General features: G+C 31.0%; 3 protein-coding genes across 3 annotated transcripts; all 3 read left to right on the plus strand.

Annotated features, from left to right (window-relative positions):
- Window positions 1-1201: 1201 nt before the first annotated feature.
- Window positions 1202-9345, plus strand: LOC134707120 (NADH dehydrogenase [ubiquinone] 1 alpha subcomplex subunit 10, mitochondrial-like). The gene is made up of 8 exons (XM_063566653.1): window positions 1202-1853; window positions 2494-2580; window positions 4522-4640; window positions 5155-5243; window positions 6157-6211; window positions 7445-7557; window positions 8386-8500; window positions 9124-9345. The coding sequence occupies exons 1-8, from the start codon at window positions 1310-1312 to the stop codon at window positions 9226-9228; spliced, it is 1227 nt and encodes a 408-aa protein (XP_063422723.1). The 5' UTR covers window positions 1202-1309; the 3' UTR covers window positions 9229-9345.
- Window positions 9346-12242: 2897 nt separating this feature from the next.
- LOC134707121 (uncharacterized) lies at window positions 12243-14189 on the plus strand. The gene is made up of 3 exons (XM_063566654.1): window positions 12243-12489; window positions 13003-13143; window positions 13916-14189. The coding sequence occupies exons 1-3, from the start codon at window positions 12432-12434 to the stop codon at window positions 14089-14091; spliced, it is 375 nt and encodes a 124-aa protein (XP_063422724.1). The 5' UTR covers window positions 12243-12431; the 3' UTR covers window positions 14092-14189.
- A 2839-nt stretch (window positions 14190-17028) lies between these two features.
- On the plus strand, window positions 17029-22854 carry LOC134707122 (uncharacterized). Its single transcript, XM_063566655.1, has 7 exons — window positions 17029-17261; window positions 17599-17695; window positions 18082-18250; window positions 18566-19116; window positions 19591-19968; window positions 20690-20805; window positions 21185-22854. The coding sequence occupies exons 1-7, from the start codon at window positions 17214-17216 to the stop codon at window positions 21533-21535; spliced, it is 1710 nt and encodes a 569-aa protein (XP_063422725.1). The 5' UTR covers window positions 17029-17213; the 3' UTR covers window positions 21536-22854.
- Window positions 22855-27040: the final 4186 nt, after the last annotated feature.

The raw sequence follows: 27040 nt of genomic DNA on the forward strand, positions 1-27040 counted from the left end.
TTAAATTGAATAGAATTTAAGAAACACAACTTGAACAATTAGAAATTTAAGTCATATTAAAAAAAGATGAGTATCTTTTATATACACGTACTTGAATTGTTGAGTTTTACTGTAAAACACTTGCAGTGTACATGAGCTTTCTTTTAAAGGACCATCCTTTATATTTTCAAAATCTTATAAATGCTCTGCTACTGCATTTGTATTGTCTTCTCGTACTCTTATTTGATGATATTTTGTCTTAAACTGCGAGACTTCTCTTTAGCAATTCGGCCCCGCAAAGCGCAAGAAGACATTTTTATGCATTTATTATGTTAGATTTTTTTCGTTTCTTTTAGTTACGTTTTCACGGTTTAGTTTTAAAAAAATCGTTTGTTTGCAATCTCCCAATCAATAAGCATTTCAAATGTTGTAGATAAAATAGATAAAAATAGTATATTAAAACCTCAAATAAATCCATCTTTTGTGAATTTGTCTTTTTAATAAAATTTTTACTGAGGCTTTGATCATTTATCTGTAATAACTCATTATGATTTAAGTAATTTTTATATGTAAAAAGTTGGTGTGAACTGGAAGTATTTTCTTAAAGAACCCCACTGAATGGCAATTTCACTGAATAAGTTAGTTGTGGGTCATTTTGAGGTGTACGTCTGCAGTTTTAATCTCAGTAAGGCTATATAATATTGTCACTAACTACAATCTATTCTATTACTATTATTAAGATATCATGACCAAAATGTCTATTTTCCCGATTACTTTATTTTTAAAAAGTTATAACTTTTTGTAGCATGTAAATCCTTTTAGTGTCAAAAACAAACTATGTTTGTCAAGTGCTAAAATCATGTTAAATATGAGTGCCTGGACAGGGTATTGGGAGCGAGTTGGGAGCACGTGAGAGAGGGGCGGGAGAAGGGAGAGAGGAGAGGGAGAAGGGAAAGAGAGGGCGGGAGAAGGGAGAAGAGGGACGGGAGCAGGGAGAAACCTACCCCGTGTCCAGCCCCTCAAATATGTGTGTCAAATCTATGCCCTTTTATATTGAAACAAAACGTAAAATTATATATATGCATTAACTCAGTTTTTTAACTATAGTATTATAGCAGAGACATATACTATATCTTTTATTTGTCTCTGATAATAGTTGGTATATATAGTCCGCGTTATAACGTATTCCTGCTTTTAGTCTACCTTTTATTTTCGGATATAACATTTGTGTTTTAGGTGTATCTTTATTGAACTTCCGGTTTCATTTTTTTTTCAAGAACATTTTTACAATTTATTCATGCTGTCATAATATTGTCCAAGGGCCAACAGAATGGCTAACATACTGAATTCTGTTAGAGTTATTGGGAGAATTACATCGTTGGATGGATTGAAGTTATTACCCGCAGCAGTCAACACCTCGGTAACTCAAAAAGCCAAGTTGCATTCTGTCAAGGACACAGTAAACCCACTTCCAGCAAGTCAATATCCACCATGGGATTATATTAATAATCCATATCGTTGGTTTCATCAGTTTTATGAACACACAACAAAAAGATTAGATGAGAACTCTAAGATAATTATAGTTGAAGGAAATATAGGTACTGATAAGGTTAGAGTTGGAAAAAAGATTGCAGACGAATTTGGTATGCTTTTCTTACCAGATGTACCAGAAGAGGCAATTTTTGTCAATGAAAATGGATTTGATCAGAGGGAATTGAATCCTCGTCTTGGAGAGGATAGATTCTATGATTTGAAAGATCTTTACACTGCTAAACGACCACAAGACATTTTAGGATTTGGAAGAACGCAACTGGAAATGTTCAAGAGACGATTTTTCAACTATAATTTAGCTCTGCGTCATCTATTAAATACAGGTATATTAAATGTTTTGTTTTTTTAAAGCAATTGCTAATTAGGAGCCAAGCAAAAAGACCATTGCACATCAGCGAAAGGATCATTGCACTTTAGTGTGACCATCATACTTTAGCACCTCACAGTCCTACACAATACAATATTGTCCAGTTAAGCTCTCTCACTAGAAAAAAACAACAGCAGGGTTTTCTGAATGTGCTGAAGTCTGTCGTGATATTAGCATTTATAGACTATCATTGGACCCATATTGTCTTGTTGATAAGTTACAATGTATGCTGGTTCGATAACAAATTTTAATGAGGGCATTTGATATATTTTTATATTTATATGATTGATTGCCTTCAGTCACTTTTACTCATAAGTCATTATGCCACGAATGTTTCATTACTTTTCTAAATGTTATCAAACTTAAAAGCCTTCATTGTTCTTGATTATATACAAACATCTACATTTATATCTTCTGATTTCAGGGCTTTCTTATAAGTCAAAACGTTTGATCTCCTGTTAAATATCATTCACTGCATTTCCTTAGAAATTTGACATTTGTTTATGAAGTTGCAGATAGATATTACAAATAATTTATGAAGTGAAATATGTTTTCAAATTGCAATAGATTATCAAAGTATAGCTTATAAATTTCAGGACAAGGAGTTGTGATGGAGAGAAGCTACTGGAGTGATCGTTGCTTTGCTGATGCTATGTCCAAATGTGGATATTTCACCCGTGAAGGTAATTTAAGACTTTTAAGCGTTGATTTCAGTAATCTTTGTGATGAAGAATACATGATCAAACTAACTGTAGCATACATTTACATAGCATTTCCAAACTTTCCCCTTTAGACTTCAAAATGCATTGTGCATATTGTGCACATATATACAAATTTCTCTTACAGGAATAAACAAAATTTAACAAAATCGTCTAAAATCGCAATTTGATATGTTTTTTTTTAAATTTTTTCATCAGTAAATTTTAGGAGTGTTATCATGAAAAACACAGGATTCAAGGCTGTAACAAATCGCCCCTTTCCTTGGAATGGATAAAACTTGACAGAACTTTTGGATTTAGATACAACTAAAATCAACCACTGTAAAGGATGTTTAAGATGTATGAACATATGCATGTTATCATAGAACAGGTCTTATTGACACATAGCCCAGATCAGGCCTGGGGCCATTACATTGCAATGTAATGCATTACATTACAATTACTTTGTGATTCTTCCATTACAATTACAATTACATTTTTTCTCACATGTAATGCATTACATTACAATTACTTTGCCTGTGTAATGCATTACATTACACATTACTTTTTCAATATAAAAACAAAAAGCATTTTAAAAACAGAGTTATATGTACATATGTATACAGTGTTAGGTACATATACTTCAAATACTGGTTAATTAATATGTCCATTGCACTTTATCATCATAAGTGGTTTAAATGTGATGCCATCAAGAGAACAGCAATCAGTTCTTTTTTCACCCTTCCGGCAATTTTTAAAAGCCTTTCTACAGGAGCTTATGTGTGGAAAATGGCTAAATGCTTGATAGCTGTATAAGCCAAAGAAGAAAGGCACACTGAATTTGACTTCCATTATTCCAGTGCATTGATTGAAATTTCTTCACATGGCTCAGACAAGTAGATGTCAACATCATGTACTGCACCTATCTGTGTCCATACCCTTTGATCGAGTAGTAGGAGGCATGAAACTGAAAAAGTCACTTTCAAGTTTCTTAGGTGGTGGTAAAAAATAAATAAATTATCATATAATTTTGTTTCTAAGATTGATCACTTAATCATTAAGACATCATTAAGAATTTCAAAAAGATATAATAAATGTGTCATTAAAGGATTATCTTGTTAAATGCCTAAGGGCTCTGTGAGGACAAACATAAGTTGAGAAGATTTGATTGCAATAAAAACATTGATATTAATTAGGTGAAATAACAACACAGGCAGGACCCAATATTCAATCTTTCATTAAAATACATGTAAGGTGTGTATAGAATTATGAAATTTTCATCTTCATATTTTTTTATTGATCTATATAGTTTTGTCAGATTATAATATTTTTCATAGACCACCAAACACCAAAATATTCCCATATCCTATTAAACAAATATCAGAAACCAAGATCAAAGACTTGATATTTTTAACCATTTTATATTTCTTACCTTAATGTGTGTTTTAAAGATTGATGTTATTTATTTAATATAGTAATTAACTGTGACAAAAATTAATTTTATTCCATACTTTCTTTTGTTTTTGTTAATATTTTATTTTTATGATATTCTTTAATTTTATCTATTTTACCAATTTGTAATGAAAAGTAATGTACTGTAATGGAGGCATTACATCAATTTTTAACTAAAGTAATCATTACATTACATGTAATTGTAATGCAAAAAAATGTGCATTACAAATTACTTTTCATTACATCCAAAAAATGTAATATTACAATGCATTACAATTACAAATTACCATTACCCCAGGCCTGGCCCAGATTTATTTTTATTCATATTCAGGTAACTCAAAATTAATTGCATACATGTATATACAATGTATATATATACCAAATGAAAATTCATTTGTCTTTAGATATATATTTTTCATGTTTGAAACTGTTTGTATTTCACAAATTTTGAAAATATGTCAATTTTATTTTTAGGAAAAACCTATTATAATAAAGTGTATAAACAACCCCAGTATGTATGGATGCCACATGTAGTACTGTATATTGATGCCTCAGTTGATCAGTGTAAAGAACTCATTAAAAAGAGGAACAATGTAAGTACATTTGTGTACATACATCATTGAAACTGTTATCTTACAACATTAAAAATACAAGTGGGTAATCATAATGCTTTTTATCTGATTTGCATATCCATAATAACACATTTTACTATGATCAAGAGTGAAAATAACATGAGCCACCTGTAAGCACATACTTTATATATGCCCGTTTATAGGACTGTTATGCTAAAATTATGGTGTAATGTAGTCCATCCATCAATACATGTAACTAAAAAACGCTTGAACCAACTTACATGAAACTTCGGTGCATTGTATATATCTACATGTATTGACTTAAGCTCCCTTTTGTTTTTTATAAATTCAAGATTTTAAGTGTCCATGTTTTGTTTTTTTTTCATTAAAAAAAGGGGGGTTTTTCAATTTGACACAAACAAAATTGCAAAGCATGAGCATGGCATTTGTATCTTCACACACATTATTCTTTTATCTATATGTCTTACATTGTATGTTGCTTATTGTTAATATGGATATATGGTATGTATTTCAGCCAATTGAGAAGGATAGTCCACTTTTGACAGACCAATACCTTCAGACTATAGAAGATACTTATAAAACAAAAGTACTTCCAAGGTTCAAGTAAGTCAAAAGATATATATATTTAATCATTTTATTGTAGTAAAAATACCTAGATGTTAATCATATATTACACTGCACTTTGAAATTATTCAAACATATATTTATTGCACCTCTGTTAAATAAGTGATGATGTGATATTATGTTTAATGCCTTCGAATTATATGATATTCCCTATGCATCCATAGGGGCTCAGAGCATGTAAATTTCTTAGGGTACTTTACATTCATAATACTGCAGTAGTAAACCTAAAATCTTGACTCAATAGATGACCTTGAATGTTAAATTAATCACATATTAAGGACATTTATTATTCTGAAACAGGCAAGTTGAGAGTCACTCTATCCAATCCATTGTTCAATTGTCCATAAACGTTGTAAGAATAACAATTTTGGAATTATTAGATAAATTTTATTGGAATACTATTACTACTCATGATTAGAAAAACATGTGAAGAGGTAAATGAAGTTACAATGTAAATACATCTTAAAAGCAATATAACTAAACCTACATTTTGAATATAAAGTTGTATGCTTGGATGCCATCATAGTTACAAATCATTTCATTGAAGATATATTGATAGAAAATTTCTTCATTTTCTGTGAAGATAGACTTGTTTTAAAGGTCAGGTCATATTTGCATATGGCCACCTTTTTCAGTAAAAATGATAGGAACAATGATAATTACTGGAAGACATGTTCAGGTTTTCTTGAAAAGACAAGTGAACAATTGTCTACGCAATATGTAAAATGTGTAATGCTCTAAATTACCAGTCTAGAAATGTTGTTAATAAATTTAACAATTTGCTTTAAAAATCTGACATTTATACATGTGTATTAAACCAGTAATGTTAATATTTTCTATCTTGCTTTTTTTATTTAAAATTTTAATGGAATTTTATACTCTTTTTTTTCAGAATTTGGGGAGAAGTTCTTACATATGATTTAGATGAAGTGGAAAACATGGATGAAGTATGTAATTCAGTGTTTATCTTACTAAAATTACTTATACTATGTTTTAATACATGTATTTACCAGATTCCAGATCAAAGAATTAAAAGTTTTATTGACTACTTCTACAATGAATTCCCAACTTTTGTTAGTAAGAGCCAGTGATATTGTTGGCTTTTTTCAAAACTACCTCTACCCTTTTTTTGGGGGAAAATATGCGTCATTTTCATCAGATTGGGAAATTTAAAATAAACCATGAATTTGACATATAATGATATAAACTTCAATTTACAGACCCATTTTCTAGAGTCAAACCCTGTATTCATGCACAATTACTACTGAGACTGCACTGTTTGGGAAAAAAGTTGTCTTTTGGGGAATAATTTTAAGCCATTTTTTTTTTCAAATTTGGATTCTTCTCCAGGGAAAAAAGCCCTTATTCTCCACTAGTTTAAGGCAAACAATATCACTAAGAGCAAAGACTTTGTTGCTTAGAGTTGTAATCTGCCACATTTAGAAGTATGAAAAAAAGCTTTGTGACTTTGATAGAGTTGCAATAATATGTCTACATGGATTTAATGTAGAGTGCCTTCTGTCAGATAACAACATAAAAGTCTGCTCATTGTGTCAGTCTAAAAGAAAAAATAACTACTATCTTATCATCATATTTTTGTTCAGAATAAGTCCGAAACATTTCAATAACCCATTTTGTTTAGCTCACCTGGCAACAAGAGCCAGTGTGAGCAGTCCTATCCCTTGATGTCTGCTGTCTTTGTCCCTTGTTGTGTTCATCAAATTTTACAAAAACTTTTCTTCTCAAACTTAAATACATTACAAATATATTGAGAAATGTAGGTGTTGCTTACCAATTTTAAAACATTTTCAAGAAGAAAGCAGAAGGGTAAAAAAATTTTGCAATCATTTGCTAAGAAAAAATATTTCCCGAGTGGATGAGAAATATTTTTGTCACACTGCTCAGGAAATGTGAAAATAGCACAAAATTAGAGAATGAAACGTCCAAAACTACTGTTATAAACAGAGAGAGAGAAGATAACAAGGGGACACTAAAAAAACAAAAGTCTAAATAAAAAAAGAACAGTACCATGGGCATGATGGGCAAAAATAAAAACAAATGAACAAATTATAAAACATAAACATTTTTTCAAACAATGGTATCTTAGTTGATAGTCAGATTGAAATAGTTACTGCACATACTGTATACATTAAACTTTCATATATACATGTAACTTTCAGGTTGTGTTTGAAATGCAGAAGCTTAATCTTGAACCTCCAAATAAAATTGATAAGTTAAAATTTCTTGATTGGTATGAAGATAAAGAATGGAAATGGAACTATTTAAGACAAATGTGAGTGTTATGCATATATTTACACCAGTGTTTAGTAGATGTATTCTGTTTATTTTGTTGAGATATTGATGGCAGATAATGAGATAAACAGGACAGATTTAATAAATAAAAAACATGTAGCAATTTTAAAGGATTTCAGTCCTAAAAATAAATATTCTAAATTAGAGCCAATAGGAAGAAAATAAAGACTTTTAAGTTGTCAAATAAATTCTAATAAGCGGCAGTTATGTAATGCTGGTTGTTTTGTAATGATCTACATGACCAGTTTATTTAATTACTTTTAAAGAAAGATATAGGAAGATGTGGTATGAGTGCCAATGAGACAACTCTCCATCCAAATAACAATTTATAAAATTAAACCATTATAGTTCAAGATATGGCCTCCAATGGTTTGTTGGATTGTGATATGTTGTTTTATGAAGCCTTATTGAAACAAAAATACATTGTAAGATAAAATAAAACAAGCTACTGTAAATTCAGAAATTATTGTGATGTTTTATTTATTGCAAAAAAATGTGACAGGGTTATTATCGCAACTAGTTTATCTCACATTTTAAAATTTTGTATATATGAAACAATTTTTTTCTCAATATCGCAAAAATTAAAATAGCATTTTAATCTAAAGTGACAAACTCACAATTTTAACTGAACGCAATAATTTAGGTATTTCAAATAGTCTTTTCTTTTAACTCACGATTGGTGCTACTTTTCACAAGATATATCAACTTTATTATGCATTTTGCTTATGTGTTTTATGTTTCGTTTGTTCTCAGTATTCCTAATAATATGTCATTTTTGTCTGAAAGCTTTTTTTTATTCTTTATAAAGGACAGCAACAGATTACATTTACGATAGAAATTTTTTCATGGGTATGGAAGATCCATTTTTATCCCCAGAGATCTGCATACAGGATCATGACAACTATGATCTTGTAGTTAATTGTGTAAGTACAGAATATATTATGAGACCTTATTCTTTGAAGAATAATGTATTAGACTCCAGGTGTTATGATGTAGCCATAACCTTAATATCATAAATTCATACAAATCCTCTCATATAAAGGATATATTTTCAATCAGGGTGCTCAAATCTATAAATAAAAAACACAGATTTTTTTTTTACAGAAATTAAACAAACTCTTGGGGCTAAACCAGTTTTATGTAGAAACATATACCTACAAACAATGAGGAACAAGACATGGTCTGGATAACTGGTCTTGGTACACGATACCAGGAGTTGATAAGATTGAATCCATCTGGTGCAACAATAGAAATATTGTCTATTTTTATTATTATTGAATGTTTAGTCAAAGGTTGATTAATTAAACTGCAAGTGAACTAGGTCTCCTCTGTTACTTTAAATACTACATTTCAAATTGGAGAAAAAATAGTGGTCTTACAATTTATAAGCTTTAACATTGCTTTTCGTCCATCAGTCTGTCATTATTAGAGTGTCATACTTTCAATAGGAATAACAGGTACTGCCATACAACTGTTTTATCAACTGGTATTCTAAAAAAAAAATATATAAGATTTTGGTGTTAATCATCTTTCTTTTATATTTCAGCATCCATCAAACTACTGGGAGAAAGGATTTAGCCCAGACACAATTAATCACATGTTTAAACGTCAACCTTTGGCTAATAACAGGTTTCAAAAAGTGACAGCATAAAATTTAAGACCAAAAAATAAAGAGGCAAAGATTTGCTACAAGAATGTTACAGATTGTATTGCAAGAAAGAACAATATTGGACTTGATGCATTTGGGTGAAATAAAATCTTAATTGTTGTTTAGTTTTATTAAGAAAAAAAATGTTGCCCATTTCCCTATGATCCTTAAGCTTGTTAGTTCCTGATGATTGGTAGATATCATATCATGTCTAATGACATATTTTAATGTGTCATAAACATTATCAGTTGACCATATGAAAATAAGGAAATGTGAATATACGATTTCCTACGAAACAACTCGTCAACAAAGTTCAAGTGAAGTGGATGTTAGCAATAATAGGTAACTGTACAGCCTTCACCAATGAAAAAAACCTATACCCTTTAGTTGGCTATGAGAGGCCTAGGCCTGACATAAAAATACATATCAATTTAATTTAGAAAACTATTGGCCTAATTTATAAGTCAGAGAAAGAAAGAAAATATGTGACAGACATAAACAAATGACAATCACTGATCAACTACAGGCTCCTGAATGTGGTTGGGTTAAACATGTTTTATGGTACTAACCTCTCTAACCTGGCACAGTGGTGTTACACATGTAACTACAGGCTCCTGAATGTGGTGGGGTTAAACATGTTTTATGGTACTAACCTCTCTAACCTGGCACAGTGGTGTTACACATGTAACTACAGGCTCCTGAATGTGGTTGGGTTAAACATGTTTTATGGTACTAACCTCTCTAACCTGGCACAGTGGTGTTACACATGTAACTACAGGCTCCTGAATGTGGTGGGGTTAAACATGTTTTATGGTACTAACCTCTCTAACCTGGCACAGTGGTGTTACACATGTAACTACAGGCTCCTGAATGTGGTGGGGTTAAACATGTTTTATGGTACTAACCTCTCTAACCTGGCACAGTGGTGTTACACATGTAACTACAGGCTCCTGAATGTGGTGGGGTTAATCATGTTTTATGGTACTAACCTCTCTAACCTGGCACATTGGTGTTACACAACAAAACATAAGAACAAACTATAAAAATCAGAGCTTACCTCATCAGATCAATACAAAGCAGAAAAAAAACAAAAACAAGGAATAGACTTGGCAGGGTATTTCTACATCTCCCTCTAAGTAGATATAGGAAGATGTGGTGTGAGTGCCAATGAGACAACTTTCCATCCAAATAACAATTTAAAAATTAAACCATTATAGGTTAAAGTACGGCCTTCAACACGGAGCCTTGGCTCACACCGAACAACAAGCTATAAAGGGCCCCAAAATTACTAGTGTAAAACCATTCAAACGGGAAAACCAACGGTCTCACTTCTAGAGATGGCTAGGTAGTTCAAAGCCAATAACAACTATTAGACATAATTTCATTTCTGAGACTTAAAACCAACTTCAAAAGCTGTTTAAGATAGAAGATCATAATCCTTGATACGTTTTACAACAGGATAATAATGGTTCAGAAAGTAAATAAATCATAACTTTACTTCTTCATTTAAAATGGAATTTCCCCATGGAATAATATGAAACTACTGAACAAAAACTTGAACGCATTTCCCTGGAAAAGAAGTAAGTGAGGTGAAAACTTTCAAACAAATATCTAAGGATTCTATTTCTTCCACTGAATCTTGAAGATACCGGTAAACACATTTACCAGTGTACAAAAAAATGTCGGTACTTATTTTGGCTGGCATCACATAAACAATGTAACCACTGCAGTATATACAATTAAGAAGTTGTTGCATCACAAAGCATTGAACTCATCCTCTAAGATGCTTTGGATGTAAGGTTCCAATTATTGGTGGCCGTGACTGCAAATTTACACATCTTTACAGAAAATCGGATATCTTACTTCAGTAAGGATTTTACTGATGGATGGTAAAGTTCCAGAGGATACCATACTATTTCTAGACCATAGTAAACACTAAGGATACCATGAGTAAAACAAACCAAAATGACCATGAAAAAACGAGACAAATAACAATTCACAATGAACTACACAGCAAAACAAAGATTTAACAAGGCAAATCTCCCAGGTCCTGCTCAATTTGTGCATACACCATGTTTTTCTGCTATTAAAATTGTATCTGGTGATAAGGAATCAGGTTTAGCTAGCTATAAAGCCAGGTCAATCCACCATTTTCTACACAAGAAATTGCCTGTTCCCTCCATTTCTAAAGATATTTTTAAGTCTGCTTTGCAAATTGGAGTTATCTTTTTTTGTCCACAATGGTAGTTGGATCAAAAACAACCAATGCTTTATTTCTTAATATTTAATTTTACTTCATATTGATAAATTAAAGCAATCTTTACCATTTAATGCTAACAAGCACTTTGATAAACGTTCTCTGGGATATATGATTGGAACCGGCATCTCGTAGTAAGGTTAAAAGAAAGTTGATCTATATGCTAAATACTGGAAAATTTCCCCCTTTTGTATAAACTGATATGAAGTACAATACATTTAAATGATCCAAACGTAAAATTTGAGTATATAAAAATTGGAAGGGAGCTAGCTTACATCAATAGATTTAAATTATAATTTTGTTCTTGGAACATTATTATTCAAAACCACATATATATGAATACGAATTGAGGCTTTACTTCAAACACTTGTTCATTAAAAAGGGAGAAAAATCCCCCTCTCAAGACCGGCTCTAGTCCAAAAACCCTAAGATATAGATTCAAAAGGTCGAAACTGAAGATGTCTTCCTCTTGAAAGAGTTAAACCGTTGTATGAATGAGCCACATAATATGACATTCTATATTATTTTACACCTCCCGAGAGTTTATTGTTACAACTTAGACTTTTAGAATAATTTTACTTTCTTAAACATCAAATTCTTTCATTGTACTAAATAATTTTAAAGCACCATCAATATGAATAATATTAAATTACCAGTTTTAGGAAACAATCATTGTAGATTAAAGATTAATAGATTTGAGTTAAATACCAGACAATCAATAGCTATTAACAATGAAGCTTTATACGGTCTATAGGTTTGTATAATGCACGAAAGTGAAGCAAAGTTTACTGTTTGTTAGATTATTGTTAAACTTGAAATCAAAGTTCAATAATTTAAAGGTGTGCAAAACAAGTATACAGACATACTGATTCATGTATAAACCCACTTTTTGGTCTTTCAAACATGGCGTAGATATTATCAGGAATATATTCAGTGATAAAATAAAACTATGCAACTCTACACATCCATCGTAACTTGTGTGGTTTTCATTTCACTGGTTGGTAACGGTAAGAAATTTGTATTCTCTAACTTTGTCCTATTTTTTATACTTGCTTTCTTTTCTCTTATTTGTACTGATACTGTTCTCTTGGCCCAATGAATCTTTGTATACTAAAACTTATCTTAGAACTAGATAAGATTTTTGAATTTTGAAAAGCTTAAATAATCTAAATATAGAATCTTGACTATCAAATTGAGTATTGGAGAAACGGAAAAAAAACCCCAAAAAAACATAACCACTAAATTGTGTGGCTTGTTTTAGAAGTACCATATGACATCTTTTTTCGATATTTTGAAAGATACGAACTTTACCGAAGTACCCTGGGCGGAGAGGAGGGGAGTGGACCGTAACCCCTGGTTAGCGAAGATGAGAACAAATATACTGAAATCGCTGTATATTTTCTTCTTTTGGACGATCACGATGATAAATGTATCATTTTTTTAATTATTTTATCGTTTCTTTTAACTTTTAAATTATATTTTTGGTAGTAACAATGCTGTTTTTTTCAAATATTTTCTAGCGTTTGCTATTGATTGTTGGGTATGTACAAGCGCTGATGCTGGTTGTGGAGAAAGTATAAATGAGGAAACTCTACAGGATAATCTGAAGACAGCATCTGGGTGTATGGGATGTAGTAAAACGTTTAAATCTTTAGGGACAAGTAAGTATATAAAAAAGAAGATGTGGTATGATTGCCAATGAGACAACTATCCACAAAAGTCCAAAATGACACAAACATTAACATTTATAGGTCATCGTACGGCCTTCAACAATGAGCAAAGCCCATACCGCATATAGTCAGCTATAAAAGGCCCCGATAAGACAATGTAAAACAAATTCGAATGAGTTTAAAATGAGACGAGGTGCCAGGATGTCCAAGTGTTAATCGTATGTTCTCTAAACGGAATACCCGGTATACATTTCTGTTATTCTGAATGCCGTTATGTACATGTGTGGTAAAATGTTTAAAAGCTTAGAAAAATGTGCCTGTATATTCTCTTAACTTATTATTTCTTTTTTCTTCTTCGGTATTCTTAATGTATTGAATATAATAAGCGTTCAAATCTTAGAAACACATTAGTACCACGGCCATCTAGCTCTATTTCTTACTATCAAATTGTGTTTTTAGCCCACACGAGCAACATCATGTATTCAATTTGAACTTGCACAGCACGAGCTTTTGACTTTAGATTTTTTTTGTTTTCCCTTAGTTTTGGAAAGGATTGAAATAAAAATATGTCGTATCATTTTAGTCAAAAGTGAACAAATTACTAGCAAGGTTACGAAGAAACAGTATTTTTTACGAATAAAGGAAGATGGGGAATATGCGTTAGAACTGTCCTCAAATATAAAGAACTGTTTTTTAAAATTGAACATACGATTAACTAATTAATTAAAACAAAAAAATAATTATGTTTTCTTTCTTTTTTTAGTATGGTCGGAAGTTCAGAGGATGTGTTTGACAACTGCCACTGACACGTGTGACAACAAACTAGGTTATGGAGAATGCACATGTTCAACAACGTTCTGCAATGGAGAAAATAAACTGTCAATCAAACCATTAACTGTGCTGATGATTTCTGTCTTTTGTATGATGTTCTACTTGTAAATAGCAAAATGTAAACCAGAGACTTATGTCACCTATATTGAATAGAGTTATCTTTCTTTGTACTGATTATTTGTTTAAATTTGTATTGCAGGGTTATACATTATTCTTATGTTGTGTTAGGCTCTGATCCTGTCCATAACGTTATTGTTTGGTATTAGTTTTCTGTTTTGCTTTTTCCAATCATATTGTGTTGTAAAATGATGCCCTTTATGGGTTCTTGATTGTTTAATAATATTCTTATCTTATCTTATCTTATATTACACAAAAAGAAAAAAACGTATACAATTTTAATATACGACCAAAACAACCTGGTTACAAAATAATTTCTTTTTGTGTTTTTTTTTTTTATTATTTGGTAATTATACAGTTTTCACTTATTTCTAAAGATTTGTAACAACTTGTTTTTAGTATTTTAGAAAAAAATTGAAGATGCCAATTTTGTGACATTTTGGTAGACACCCTTCCAACGCATTAGTAATCGAAATAAATTGACAAAAATATAAACGAATGCATACTACCGTTTCTTTTTTTATTAGGAATTTATCTTATTGGCTTCATTTCTCCGTTTTAAAATGCACAATCCCGTTTTTCTTCGTTTTCTTTAAAAACCATCGAAATTACTAACGTTAAACGTAAGTAAAAAGTTTTGTGACGGGAGCCCTGTGGGGACTCATATGCAAAATATGATTTTATGTAATGCTTAAAAAAGAGACTGCGATATGAATAAATGCCGTTCAGATGTTCTAGATTACCAGACATGTAGTATTTTCTGACTAGATATCATGCTTTACATATTTTTACTCGGTATTGAGAATTTCAAGTAGAGCATGTTTTTTTAAACGTCGTTGTGACAGTGTTTTAGGGGCTTTAATTTGAATTTGGATGTCGAAGTTCTCAGTGAATTCGTTCTTTTAAATTGGGAATCAATGTTTTTAAAGCATTTTCCAAGTTTGTTTTACGTAATGATAATTAATAAAGACTTTGATGAAAAATAATCTCGCTGTCGATCGATTATCACCTGTTATGCCGCAAAGGGCTTCTATTTTTCCTTCAGTGTCTACAAGCTGAAATGGCTTTTTCCAAGGTCTACTCGATTCGAAAATTGTGTCAATTGCGTTATAAAAGTATGACATCACAAAGCCCTAACGTTCCTCTTCCAAATGGTATACATTTTTTATAATTTTTTTTACTTGTGGGTATCCGAAATTAGGAGGAACCCTCAAAAACAATATTAGTATGTTACCCGTCTACACGCAAAAACATATGATTTGTCTCGTTTGTTTTTGGAAAGCTTATTGACAAAAGTTAATAAAAACTAATAAGCCACCGTAAAAATAATGTTTTAAGTGCTCCGAAGATTTAAACACAAAAAACATTTGATATTCCCGGTATTTTTCTTATTTTTAAGCCGATTATTGGTCAGAGATACATGAAATCAGAAAACGTCATCAACATTGAGCGTAACGTCACTCGATTCGTGCTACTAAACTTTGTCTGGATTTTTTAAATCGTATAGATAACACATTCTAATATTGTACCTTGTTCATATTTTTAAACACTTGGACATCCTAGCACCTCGTCTCAATTTAAACTCATTCGAATTTGGCCTCTGTAGTTTTTTTCGATGCCTGTCAACAGCTATTCCAGCGGATGTTATTTCAATAAATATAATAAATACACTCTTATTGGTTTGTTTATTTTTTATTGTGAAAACTAAGTTCCTATCTAGCTTATTACATGCTATACTTGTTATCACATATTTACCTCTAAAATAACACCCCAAAATATGCAACTTCAAAATATGCAACTTGTTTATAGTATTTTATATGACATGCAACTTGTTTATGGTATTTTATACATGCAACTTGTTTATAGTATTTTATATGACATGCAACTTGTTTATGGTATTTTATACATGCAACTTGTTTATGGTATTTTATACATATCAAAATGCAACCAGTTAGCTTTCATTCTTGTCACATAATACTAATTTTCCTAACAAAATATGGGAATAAGGCATATCTTTTCAGAGCAACATGTTATAAAATTCAATTACATGTGTTTCCTACTCTTATCAATTTGTCTTGTATTCTTTAAGAATCGAAGAAGAAGAGCAATCTGTTTTCGTAAAACAATTCCTTAGTAAGTTATACAATAATACAAATATATGTTTCTGAATGAATTTATTAATAATTATTTTACAGATAAAAACTATATAGCAAACATATTTCCGTTAACCAAACCTGCGAACTACCTCTAGACATACCTTGTAATATTACATGTTTACATGCAAATAACGACCGACAACAATAATTGTGTCATTTAATGTTTGAACTTCGCATATTTTCGAACGTAAATGAATAAATGGTTTATATGAATGCATGAATGAATATTTAAATATTAATGTGCAACCTGAACTATAACAAACAATAACATTCAAATATACCCATTACAAGTAATTTCCAGATAGCCAAATAGGCTTATGATACACTGTACATTGTTTATCTATTGAAAATAAAAGTAATTAATTATGGTTTATATAATTTATAAAATTTTAGAATCATATAATTCCAATAGGACTGGAATAGTTCCATTATATGTGACTAGCACAAGAAACTAATTTAAAAGCATAAAGATTTTATTTTTTTTTATTTTCCCGTAAGTGAAGTTCTCAAGAGAAGTAGCGATCATCAATATCATTATAATACAAGTATTTTTACTTTAGAACCCTTCAAAACAATGTAACTCTGTTTGTAGGGAATTCTTTCATGTTTTTAATTCGGAAAGCTATAATAAATCTACATAACAAACATTCGGCTATAAATATATCAATCAATAAGAAAAGATGCATGTTTATAACACATCTAAGGACAAAATCTATGATGGCCCGAGGACAACACATCTACAACTTCATTATACCTATCACCCATAGACCATACAACATTTGATCGCCTTCCGTAATCAATCATTTGCTCTAGGAAGTCAAAATAGGATTTCCAATATCGTACCATGTAGTTAAACTCTATACAGATTCAAAAAGGATTTAGATTTGTTTACTTGTTTATTTCTCAAAAGTTTTCCAATTTTGGTTTTATTAGTTATATTTTCCTCATTATATCTAAATGAGCCATGGAGGAGAGCGTTTAATTTTATCATCACTAATAACTAAGGTAGGTATGCTTATCATAAATTTGTACATTATATATAGTAAAAATGTCCGATTTTGTTATAACCATTGTATTCCTCTTTTTCATTATTTTTTCTTGTATCAAAAATTCTAAGATGGTATTTATTATGAATTTTAACTATGAAAGTATTTAACAGAAATGGTATGCAGATTACAAATAGTATGTGAATCTGTCTTTGGACCTGGCATCGAAAACGAAACTTGAATATTTGATCAATGAATTTCGTACTTATTTCAGTGTTCTATGATTTCTGCTGTCAGTGAATAACAGTAGATAACACTTTAATGATTTGATATATAACTATTGTTTGCTTTTGTAGAAAATGAATCTTGTGTTGGTGTTATCATTTTTCCTGTGCATTTCATATTGTCATTCTGAAGTCCATCTCGACGAATTAAAGCCCAAAGAACTTGTATGTAAGTAAATATACGTTTCGTTTTGCATATGACAAACGTGAATGAATTTTGGACAACTTAATATAATTATTAGGGTACGTTTCATAGTTCAAAATTAAAAAACAACAACATGAGTGTTACGTGAATAATCAAAGACATGGGTACTCTGTCTAACACACACGTTCGTGCTTGCTGGTTGCTCATTGACGTTTGGTATATAAATACATTTGATAACGATGGACTTGTGTCAAATATAAAATATATTTTTTGAAAATAATTAACGAAAATTAAAATTTGCAAATCTGAATATCAATTCAATTTGATATTAAGATTTGAGTTTTTTTTTTTGTCTTGACTTTAAATTATGTTCGATAAAACCATATACTAATATATTATTATTATTTTAGTATTGAATGTGGCAGTGAAAGCGAGGCTACTTGAGAAACTAACTGAAGAAACCGACAAAATCCAATTTGAAAGGAACGAGTTGGTCAATCGTCATAAGTCATGTCTACTAAATGTTTCGTCTACAGCCAAGGCTTGCAAACAGTGTGTGGTCAAGAAATGTGAAAATAGGTAAAACCTTTACAATTTTTTAGTAACATCTGTATATCAAAAATAATTAATGAATTAATGTGTATTTCATTTCTGTTATTTTTAGTTCTCACTTAAAAACAGTACGATGCTTTGCGAACGTTTTCCTAATTGTCAATGAAAAATTCAAATAATATGTAATTGTTATCTGTTGCGTCACAGTTCTATTACATACACAACCTACACCATCGAAATATAATGTAACAAAACAGTTGGTCAAACACATACAATATCGCAGTTGCCAAAGTTCAAAGAACAATGTCTTAAAAATATGTGTAAGTGTTTAATATATTGTAGAGGAAAGCAATGTCAACTGTCATCAGAAGATTTACAAAAAATTAAAGACGAATTTGATAAAAAAGAAATACCTGGAGTGGACTTTTTAAGCACCCCAACTGTTGTTCAAGAGGAAATACGAGAAATTAAAGAAACTGCAGAAAAAAATATAATGAAAGATGTTCCAGCAGAATTAAAACCTAAAGGGGAAGAAATAATCGAAAAAATGAAAAAAGGAATGAAAGTATTCCAACAAAATCTTGGTCAAGCTGTGAATAAATTACCAGAATTATTACCCAAAATAGAACAGAACTTAGCATCTATGAATACAAAGATCGACATCAATGCTGTAGAAGACATGGCAGATCAAGCCGCTGGTCAGATTTCAGAAACAATGAGTGACCCAGCATTTAATGGAATACGAGCTCATGTTGTTCACAGTAATAAAATGCTGAAGAAAAATTTACCATCTATCATGAAGGCAATGGGCAATACGTTATCAAGGTTAAAGTCAGCTGTTGGCAGATTTGTTGGAGTTGTAAGGGTACAAGCAGGAACCGCTTGGAAACAAGGTATGAAACCTATTCAAAATTTCAAGCATTGTTTAAACTTGACAAAATTCCTTTATTTTTTTAGCATAAATAATGCAAGCTATAAGTATAAACTAATAATGGGTTTGGTTTAAATTTTTACCGATTGATAAATGAAAGTTAAATTTCTTTTTTGATACCAAAATATTTCAATTATACTTTGGTAGTAGTGTATAAGTAGTAACGATGACAAAACGTAGATATCAAGGAACGATAATTATTGATACTGGAGACAATATCATACAAAGTATCATTCCATGTTCAATGAACAAACAAAACGGTACAGCCGACCCAATTTCATCTTAAAACGATACCAAGCACTGTTGTATAGCACTACCAAAAATATAGAAAAGTTATCTTGTCGTAAGTTTGTTTACCACTTAAATATTAGTATTATTTTTAGTATAAAGTCTTATTTTTGCTATATGAACAATTGTTTTCATGTTCTTCCTTTAGCTGCCACTAATTTGCCAAATCAAACCAACATGGATACAAATAATCAGATTCCCGGTGCCGATATGGATATGATACCCCAACCATTCAACTTAAACCAACAACAACCTGTGAATGATGGACAATCAATGTGGACTTCTGGACAACAGAATCAACTATCAAACAATGTACAGTTTCCACAACAACAAAATGGACAGTTTCAACAACCACAAGGCTTTCCCGACATGCAGCCTGGAATGTCACAAGGAATGACAAACTGGCGGAAGAGGAGACAGGCCGATGTACCATGTGAACAGATAAAAGCTAAATCATACGAGGCATGCCATTCTTACCACTTTTACTGTCCGTCTTGTATGAACGAAAGGACTATATTAGAACATGGTAGGTTTAGGGAGTTTAGTAATTAATGCATTATGTAATTGTTAAAAGAAATTACAAAACATTGTAAACTAGTGCAAACTGTTCCAACACATACAAAATCAACACAAAAGTTAAAAAACAGACATACAAATTCTTTGAAGATCCTTTCTCAAACCAAGGATTTGTATAGTTAGTCTAACTATACAAATCCTTGCTCAAACTATGTGGTGAATTCTTATTAATATGATGAAGTATTTTTTATTTTACCGGGTATTTGTTCTACATAAACTTGTAAGACAAGTCTGTAATTTGCTGGGATAATAATTTACCCAAAGTTCTACAATATATATATGAAGATGTGGAATGAGAGCCAATGAGACAACTCTCCATCCAAGTCACAACTTATAGAAGTAAACATTATAGGTCAATGTACGGTCTTATACACGGATTTTGGCCCACACCGAACAGTAAGCTGTAAAAGGCCCCCAAAATAACTAGTATAAAACCATTACAACAGGAAAACCAACAGTCTAATCTATATTAAAAAACGAGAAACACTTATGAACCACATCAACAAATGACAACTATTGTACATCAGATTTCTGACTTAGAACAGGTGTAAACAATTGTAAAACAATGGTAAGACAGAAATAGGTTCAGTTAAAGCTAGATAGGAGTAAGTATTCATTAGTCATTAGTAAAAAGGAAAGACAGCAACTTCAACCATTTAATGTAATTTCAGATTGTGGTCGAGGAGCACTTGTTGCCATGGTAGCCATAAAGGAGTTAGATCTACAAGCAGGAAGTGATGTGATAAAATACAGACAGTATATGGACCACGAATATGTGATTAAGAAGGTACATTATTATATATCGTTATGGTTGGACCATTAAGTGTCTCATTTAAATCTATTTTAACTTCTTTTAACTTTTTCTTGTTGTAAAGACATGTATTATTCTCAGCCTACTTTCAAATTGGGAATATAACTCCATATTTTCGTTGCTTCCATACTTCATTGTTCATAATTATTATTATCTCCTTTGGTACCTTTCACTGCAATCTACAGTTTGGCATAAGGCATTTAGATCAAAACATACTGTTGCAGTCTTTGAACTTTGTTTCATAGGATTTACACAATGCTTATGGCCTAATTATGATTATACTCTCCAACTAAGAGCTGCATTCTAAACTACTTACTCTAACCACTATACTAACTACGATTGTTTTTAATTTCAGGTTCACTATGACAAGAAAAGTCTGAATCCAGAAAATGGGATGTACTCAAGAGCTTATATAACAGTTCAAATAGGTGAAGAAAACAAGATATTCGGGACCTCAAGGCTTCCTGATATTCGGGACATAAAACATTCTGGATTTATACTAGGTGATGAACTCTGGGACATTTTGCAGAGTGATGAAGACTCTGCGTCTGTTCATATTAAACAAACTCCAGAATTTCATAATGTTAAATCAGAATTTCTGAAAAGTGAAAATACTAGTTCTTCTGCTGTAGTATATGGGGCAGTTTGGGGTGTCGTCATTATGGTCATGTATATGGGAATAGTTGCAATATCCGTCATGGTATGACCTCTATATTTTTAGGGTGTCATATTAATACCCTTAATTTGAAATGACTATCTGGCGGTAACACTTTATAGTATTCCGCTAAACAATTCCTTAACATATTGTGTTTGTAAGTGCTGTAGTTTACCAATGTATTATGTTGATATTTAAGGATTTTGAAATTGTGTGACACATTGATTAATTAAACTTTTTAGAAAAAGATTGTTGTAGAACATTTTGTAACACGGTTAAAGCATACCAATAATAGAAACATCACAAAGTTCAATATTAGTACAGTATTGCATATCTTTCTAAAAAGTTTATTTCATAAGAACAAAGATCATCTGTCTCATAAGTGTGTGTTATATGATACATGGTAATTATTCTTTAAACTTTAAAGATTATCTAAAATATGAGTTTTTCCATTGAGAACGGACTGCTTATATCATTGATATAGCAATGTCATTGATTATACATTTTTTGGATGTATTCATAGGAATGCTTGCATTATGCAAAGCCTCATTTATGTTTTCATATTAAAAACAATAAGTAGAGTTAATCTTTGATAACTACCATTTAATCCATATTTGTTCTTTCTTAAAAAAAACACCAATTGTTTGTAATAAATAGCTCAATATGTTTAGAAACATATTTATATTAATGTACATTTAAAACTGTAATTTGTCGTTTTTGTAAAATCTTTTAAATGATATCACTCTCCTACGTATTCATCAAAGATATTCCAGACTTTTATTTTGGAAATGTCTGACTTTTTCAACTTCAGCATTGACTTTCAAATTGGATTTGTTTTTCATTTGAGAGTCCTCTATGAAGAAAGATATAGAAAAGAATAAAATTGTTAGAGTGTAAATGTTATTTTCATTGTAATTCTGGTAAAAAGTTTAGATTCTGTTTTGGTCAGTAATTATACGGTAACAAGATTACTGCTCGTCTACTACGATGTAATTAACTCTGCTTATAGCCATAAAAGTATCTGCTAGAGTTTGTGAAATAATTTATATTTATATTTATTTTTGTTTAAATGTAAGAAATAGTGATGCTTTTAGAGCAAAGAAATAAATTATTATTAATACAGCATTTTTCATGGATTTAAACTACGTTTTTGTCATTACTGACTCAAAATCGGCAGCTTTACTTGGCAAATTCACTTATTACAACAAAGAAGCATCTTTAACTTGAGATGTTTTTGGTATGTCTTTGATTATATGCATAATTTGAAAACATGATACTTGTGAAGTTTATACAATTTCTGTATATGACGAATAAAATTCTCTAACAAATTCTGTATGATTTTGAAATCCAAATAAAATGTTGATTTTGAAGTTTTGGAATTGTTTCTTTGACTTTAAACAAACCTCAGTTTCACCTGCCTTTGTGACGACATTTGACATTTAGTGTTTAAGCATGTTTCTAACACAATTTACATTTAATGCTTAAGAAAGAAAAATCTGCAATATGACAACAAAACAGTATACATTATTACTGGACCTTTTGAATACCAAATGTAGTTCCGTACACCACAAACCTTGTGTAGGATTTCGTGTTGCATCTAAGCATTTAAATTTTGATAAGAGCATTTTTTTGTGGGAAAGTGGAAACAAACTTGACCGATAGAGCCGCGTTTAGTAGTCAACACTTTTTGTGCTGACATGAATTGTCATTGATATGGTTATATTTATAAATTTACTGTTAACAAGTTTTTGAATTTTTTTAAAAACTAAGGCTTTTCTATCTCAGGCATAGAGTACCTTAGCTGTATTAAGCAAAACTTTAAGGAATTTTGGTCCTCAATGCTCTTCAACTTCGTACTTTATTTGGCCTTTTTAACTTCTTGGATTCGGGCGTCACTGATGAGTCTTTAATGTAGACGAAACGCGCGTCTGGCGTATATACTAAATTTAGTCCTGGTATCTATGATGAGTTTATTTACAACCACTGGGTCGATGACACTGCTGGTGGAAATTTATTTCCCCGAGGGTATCTCAAGCCCAGAAGTCAGCACTTTTTGTGCTGACATGAATTGTCATTGATATGGTTATATTTATTAATTTACTGTTTACAAGTTTTTGAATTTTTGAAAAAATAAGAGTTTTCTACCTCAGGCATAGATTACCTTAGCTGTATTTGGCAAAACTTGTAGGCATTTTGGTCTTCAATGCTCTTCAACTTCGTACTTTATTTGGCCTTTTTAACTAAATTTAGTCCTGGTATCTATGATGAGTTTATTTACAACCACTGGGTCGATACTACTGCTGGTGGAGATATATTTCCCCGAGGGTATCACAAACCCAGTAGTCAGCACTTTTTGTGCTGACATGAATTGTCATTGATATGGTAATATTTATAAATTTACAGTAACGAATTTTTGAATTTTTGAAAAACTAAGGCTTTTCTATACCTCAGGCATAGATTACCTTAGCTGTATTAGGCAATCTTTTTAGGCATTTTGGTCCTCGATGCTCTTCAACTTCGTACTTTATTCGGACTTTTTAACTTTTTTGGATTCGAGCGTCACTGATGAGTCTTTTGTAGACGAAACGCGCGTCTTGCGTATATACTAAATTTAGTTCTGGTATCTATGATGAACGTTTGGTATCTAGTGATAAGATCTCAAGAAACGCTGTGTCTACCAAATATAAAGAGAATGTAAATCTCAAATCCCTGCCACTCCTGAAATTCGTTTGGACGTTTCATTTACACTTACAATATCTGATCTACAGTAAAAATTAATAAAATTGTGATTATGAACTTTACAAATCGTTTCATGCAGGTGTACGAACTTACAGGTTACTTAATATATATTATGTTATTGACATATGTTGCAGTACACCTACATGATTAAAGATAGAAACCGTTGGGAGTTTTATGAACGTGTACTAAGTATTTTGCATTAAGTTTTTTGACATGCTTAAGTCATATCTTGTATTTTTTGGTATATGATTTGATAACATTCCTTAAACTTTTTAATTTGTAAGTCCTAGTGCAAGTTATTTTAATTATTCTGTCTAGTTGATTTTTTTACTGCAATAATAATCATTTAATTCATCCCAAAAATACAAAATCAGATCTACAAAATTGTGTTTTCACGGACGATTTGTTTTGTATTTGCGTTTTCCTTTTCAATAAATACTCAATCTTTAGTTTAACTTGTGTTTTGTTTACAGTTTTTTATATTGTGGTCTTTTTCTTTGCTTGTTAGGTCAAGTTATTTAGGACTTACAAAACTGAATGTCCCTTATGTATTTACCGCCTCTCCTTTCCAACTCTTCATGGACATATCAACCAAGTTAACGTTTGCTACTCTCTCATGTTATTTATGGTTGCAAAACATTTTAAATTCATGGCTTTCGAATAACGTCTGAGCTTTCTTGATAAACGTTAATCCAGAGAGAAAAAAATACTATGAACGCATATGTTTCTTTTTAATATATCTATACATCTTTGGTTGTAATTTAAATTTATTTCACTGATTCGATGGAATTTCTGGCTGGTAATTTGTCCATCGAGGATATCAAGCGTCAAGTAGTCAATTTTGCTATTTGATAATGACCTTTTCATTTTTAATGCTATTTGGGGTTTGGTATTTTTTGTTGTTTTACTTTGTATTAGAATGTTTCATTATGTTCCAAAATGAAAATAATAAGACTATACAACATTGCTAATAAAACAGCTATCCGCGAAGGATTAAAGGGGTAGTAAATAGTTATCCAGAACCATACGACCTGCCACAATGAGTAAAAACATGCAGCATTGTAAGTTAATATAAGAGGCCGCCACTGGAAACAACATGAAATAATAGATTGATTTTTCGCTATTTACTTTAAAGAAAAAAGGTGAAAAACACTTGGTTTGTGAATTCCCAGATTCATGGTAAAAATGACTCCCACGGGCGTCTTTGGAGTTGTACGATATCGTCTATCCCTTTTGGGTATAAGGCTTTAGTTTAAAATTATAATTAGTTTTTCAACTAAGCAACTTATGTTGTACTGTTATACCTTTGTCCCAGGTTAAGGGAGAGTTGCGACCCCGCTTACATCTTAACCCCGCCACATTCTGTATGCATGTGCATGACCCAAGTCAGGAACCTGTAATTCAGTGGTTGCCGTTTGTTTATGTGTTACATATTTGTTTTTCGTTCATTTTTTTTTACATAAATAAGTCCGTCAGTTATTTCGTTTTAATTGTTTTACATTGTCATTTCGGGACCTTTTATAGCTGACTATGCGATATCGGCTATGCTCATTGTTGAAGGCCGCACGGTGACCTATAGTTGATAATGTATGTGTCATTTTGGTCTCTTGTGGAGAGTTGTCTCTTTTGCAATCATACCAGATGTTCTTTTTTTATATTTACATATTCAAACGGTCGGATGTCAATGTTAATCGCTGATCTGTTAAAACAGATTAAATTTTTTAGAGCGAAAATTATCCACAACTATTTAGTTTAAGAAATAACTGATGCAAATAAATAGTTTACAGTGAAATGAAAAAGGAGGAACCAAATTCTGAAGGTTTGATGTCACAGATTCGTTCGCATTGATCGAAGTGAAGTGAAATTTTCATATTATTGAAAGAAAACGTTAAACTTGAATGTCATTGATTTAGCCATTCAAAACTTTCTTGAATCTATGTTTAATGGGAGCTGTAATACGTATACTTTTTCTTGTTGTTTTGGTTTACTATGTAAGCAGTTTACCTAGTAAGTATTGATACCAAATCAAAAGATATCGTATAAGTGATTCAGTATTACTGTTAATAAGATAATAGTAATGAGTTTTAATTGTAAAATTTTGCAAATGTACGTGTTCAAGTTTCAAATCACATTAAAAAGTCAATTCATGAACTGGAAATAGCTAATTAGTTTGACTTTGTTGTAAGTTATACATTCAGACATGAAACTGCATTTGTTCTTTGACGGGAATACTAGTAAAAACAGATATCACGAAAATACTTAACTCCGAGGAAAATTCCAAACGGCAAGGACGCAATTTTACAAGCAAAAGATTGTTTTACAGAAAATTTATTATTCTCATAAAAATAATACTCGTTGTTATTTCATTATTTAAAAAAATATTTGCAATCATTAATTAATCGTTAATTATAAGCCTCGACACACACATTTTAGAACATATCATTGTTAATTTGCATAAGCTATTTGCTCTATGTTTGAATTATATATATTGTTGTGAGATCATTCCTAAGTAAATAAATGAATAATTGAGTTGGAAAATACAATTTCTGTTTTTTTTTATTTTTTAATTCATATTATAAACTTATATGATGATTCGACGAAAGATACCTAAGGAACATTGAAACGCAATGTAAGTCGAAAATAAACTACATGGCAATGGCTCAATAAGAAAAAATAAACTTAAAATATCAGTTTATAAAACACAACATAGAAACATAATGACTGAGCAACACGAATCCAAATAAAATCGGAGTGATCTCAGCTGGTCCTGAATGATTTAAGCAGATCATGTTCCACATGTGGTACTCGTAGTGTTCC

This window comes from Mytilus trossulus, chromosome 2 (assembly GCF_036588685.1).
Source record: "Mytilus trossulus isolate FHL-02 chromosome 2, PNRI_Mtr1.1.1.hap1, whole genome shotgun sequence".
In the NCBI taxonomy this organism is placed as follows: Eukaryota; Metazoa; Mollusca; class Bivalvia; order Mytilida; family Mytilidae; genus Mytilus; species Mytilus trossulus.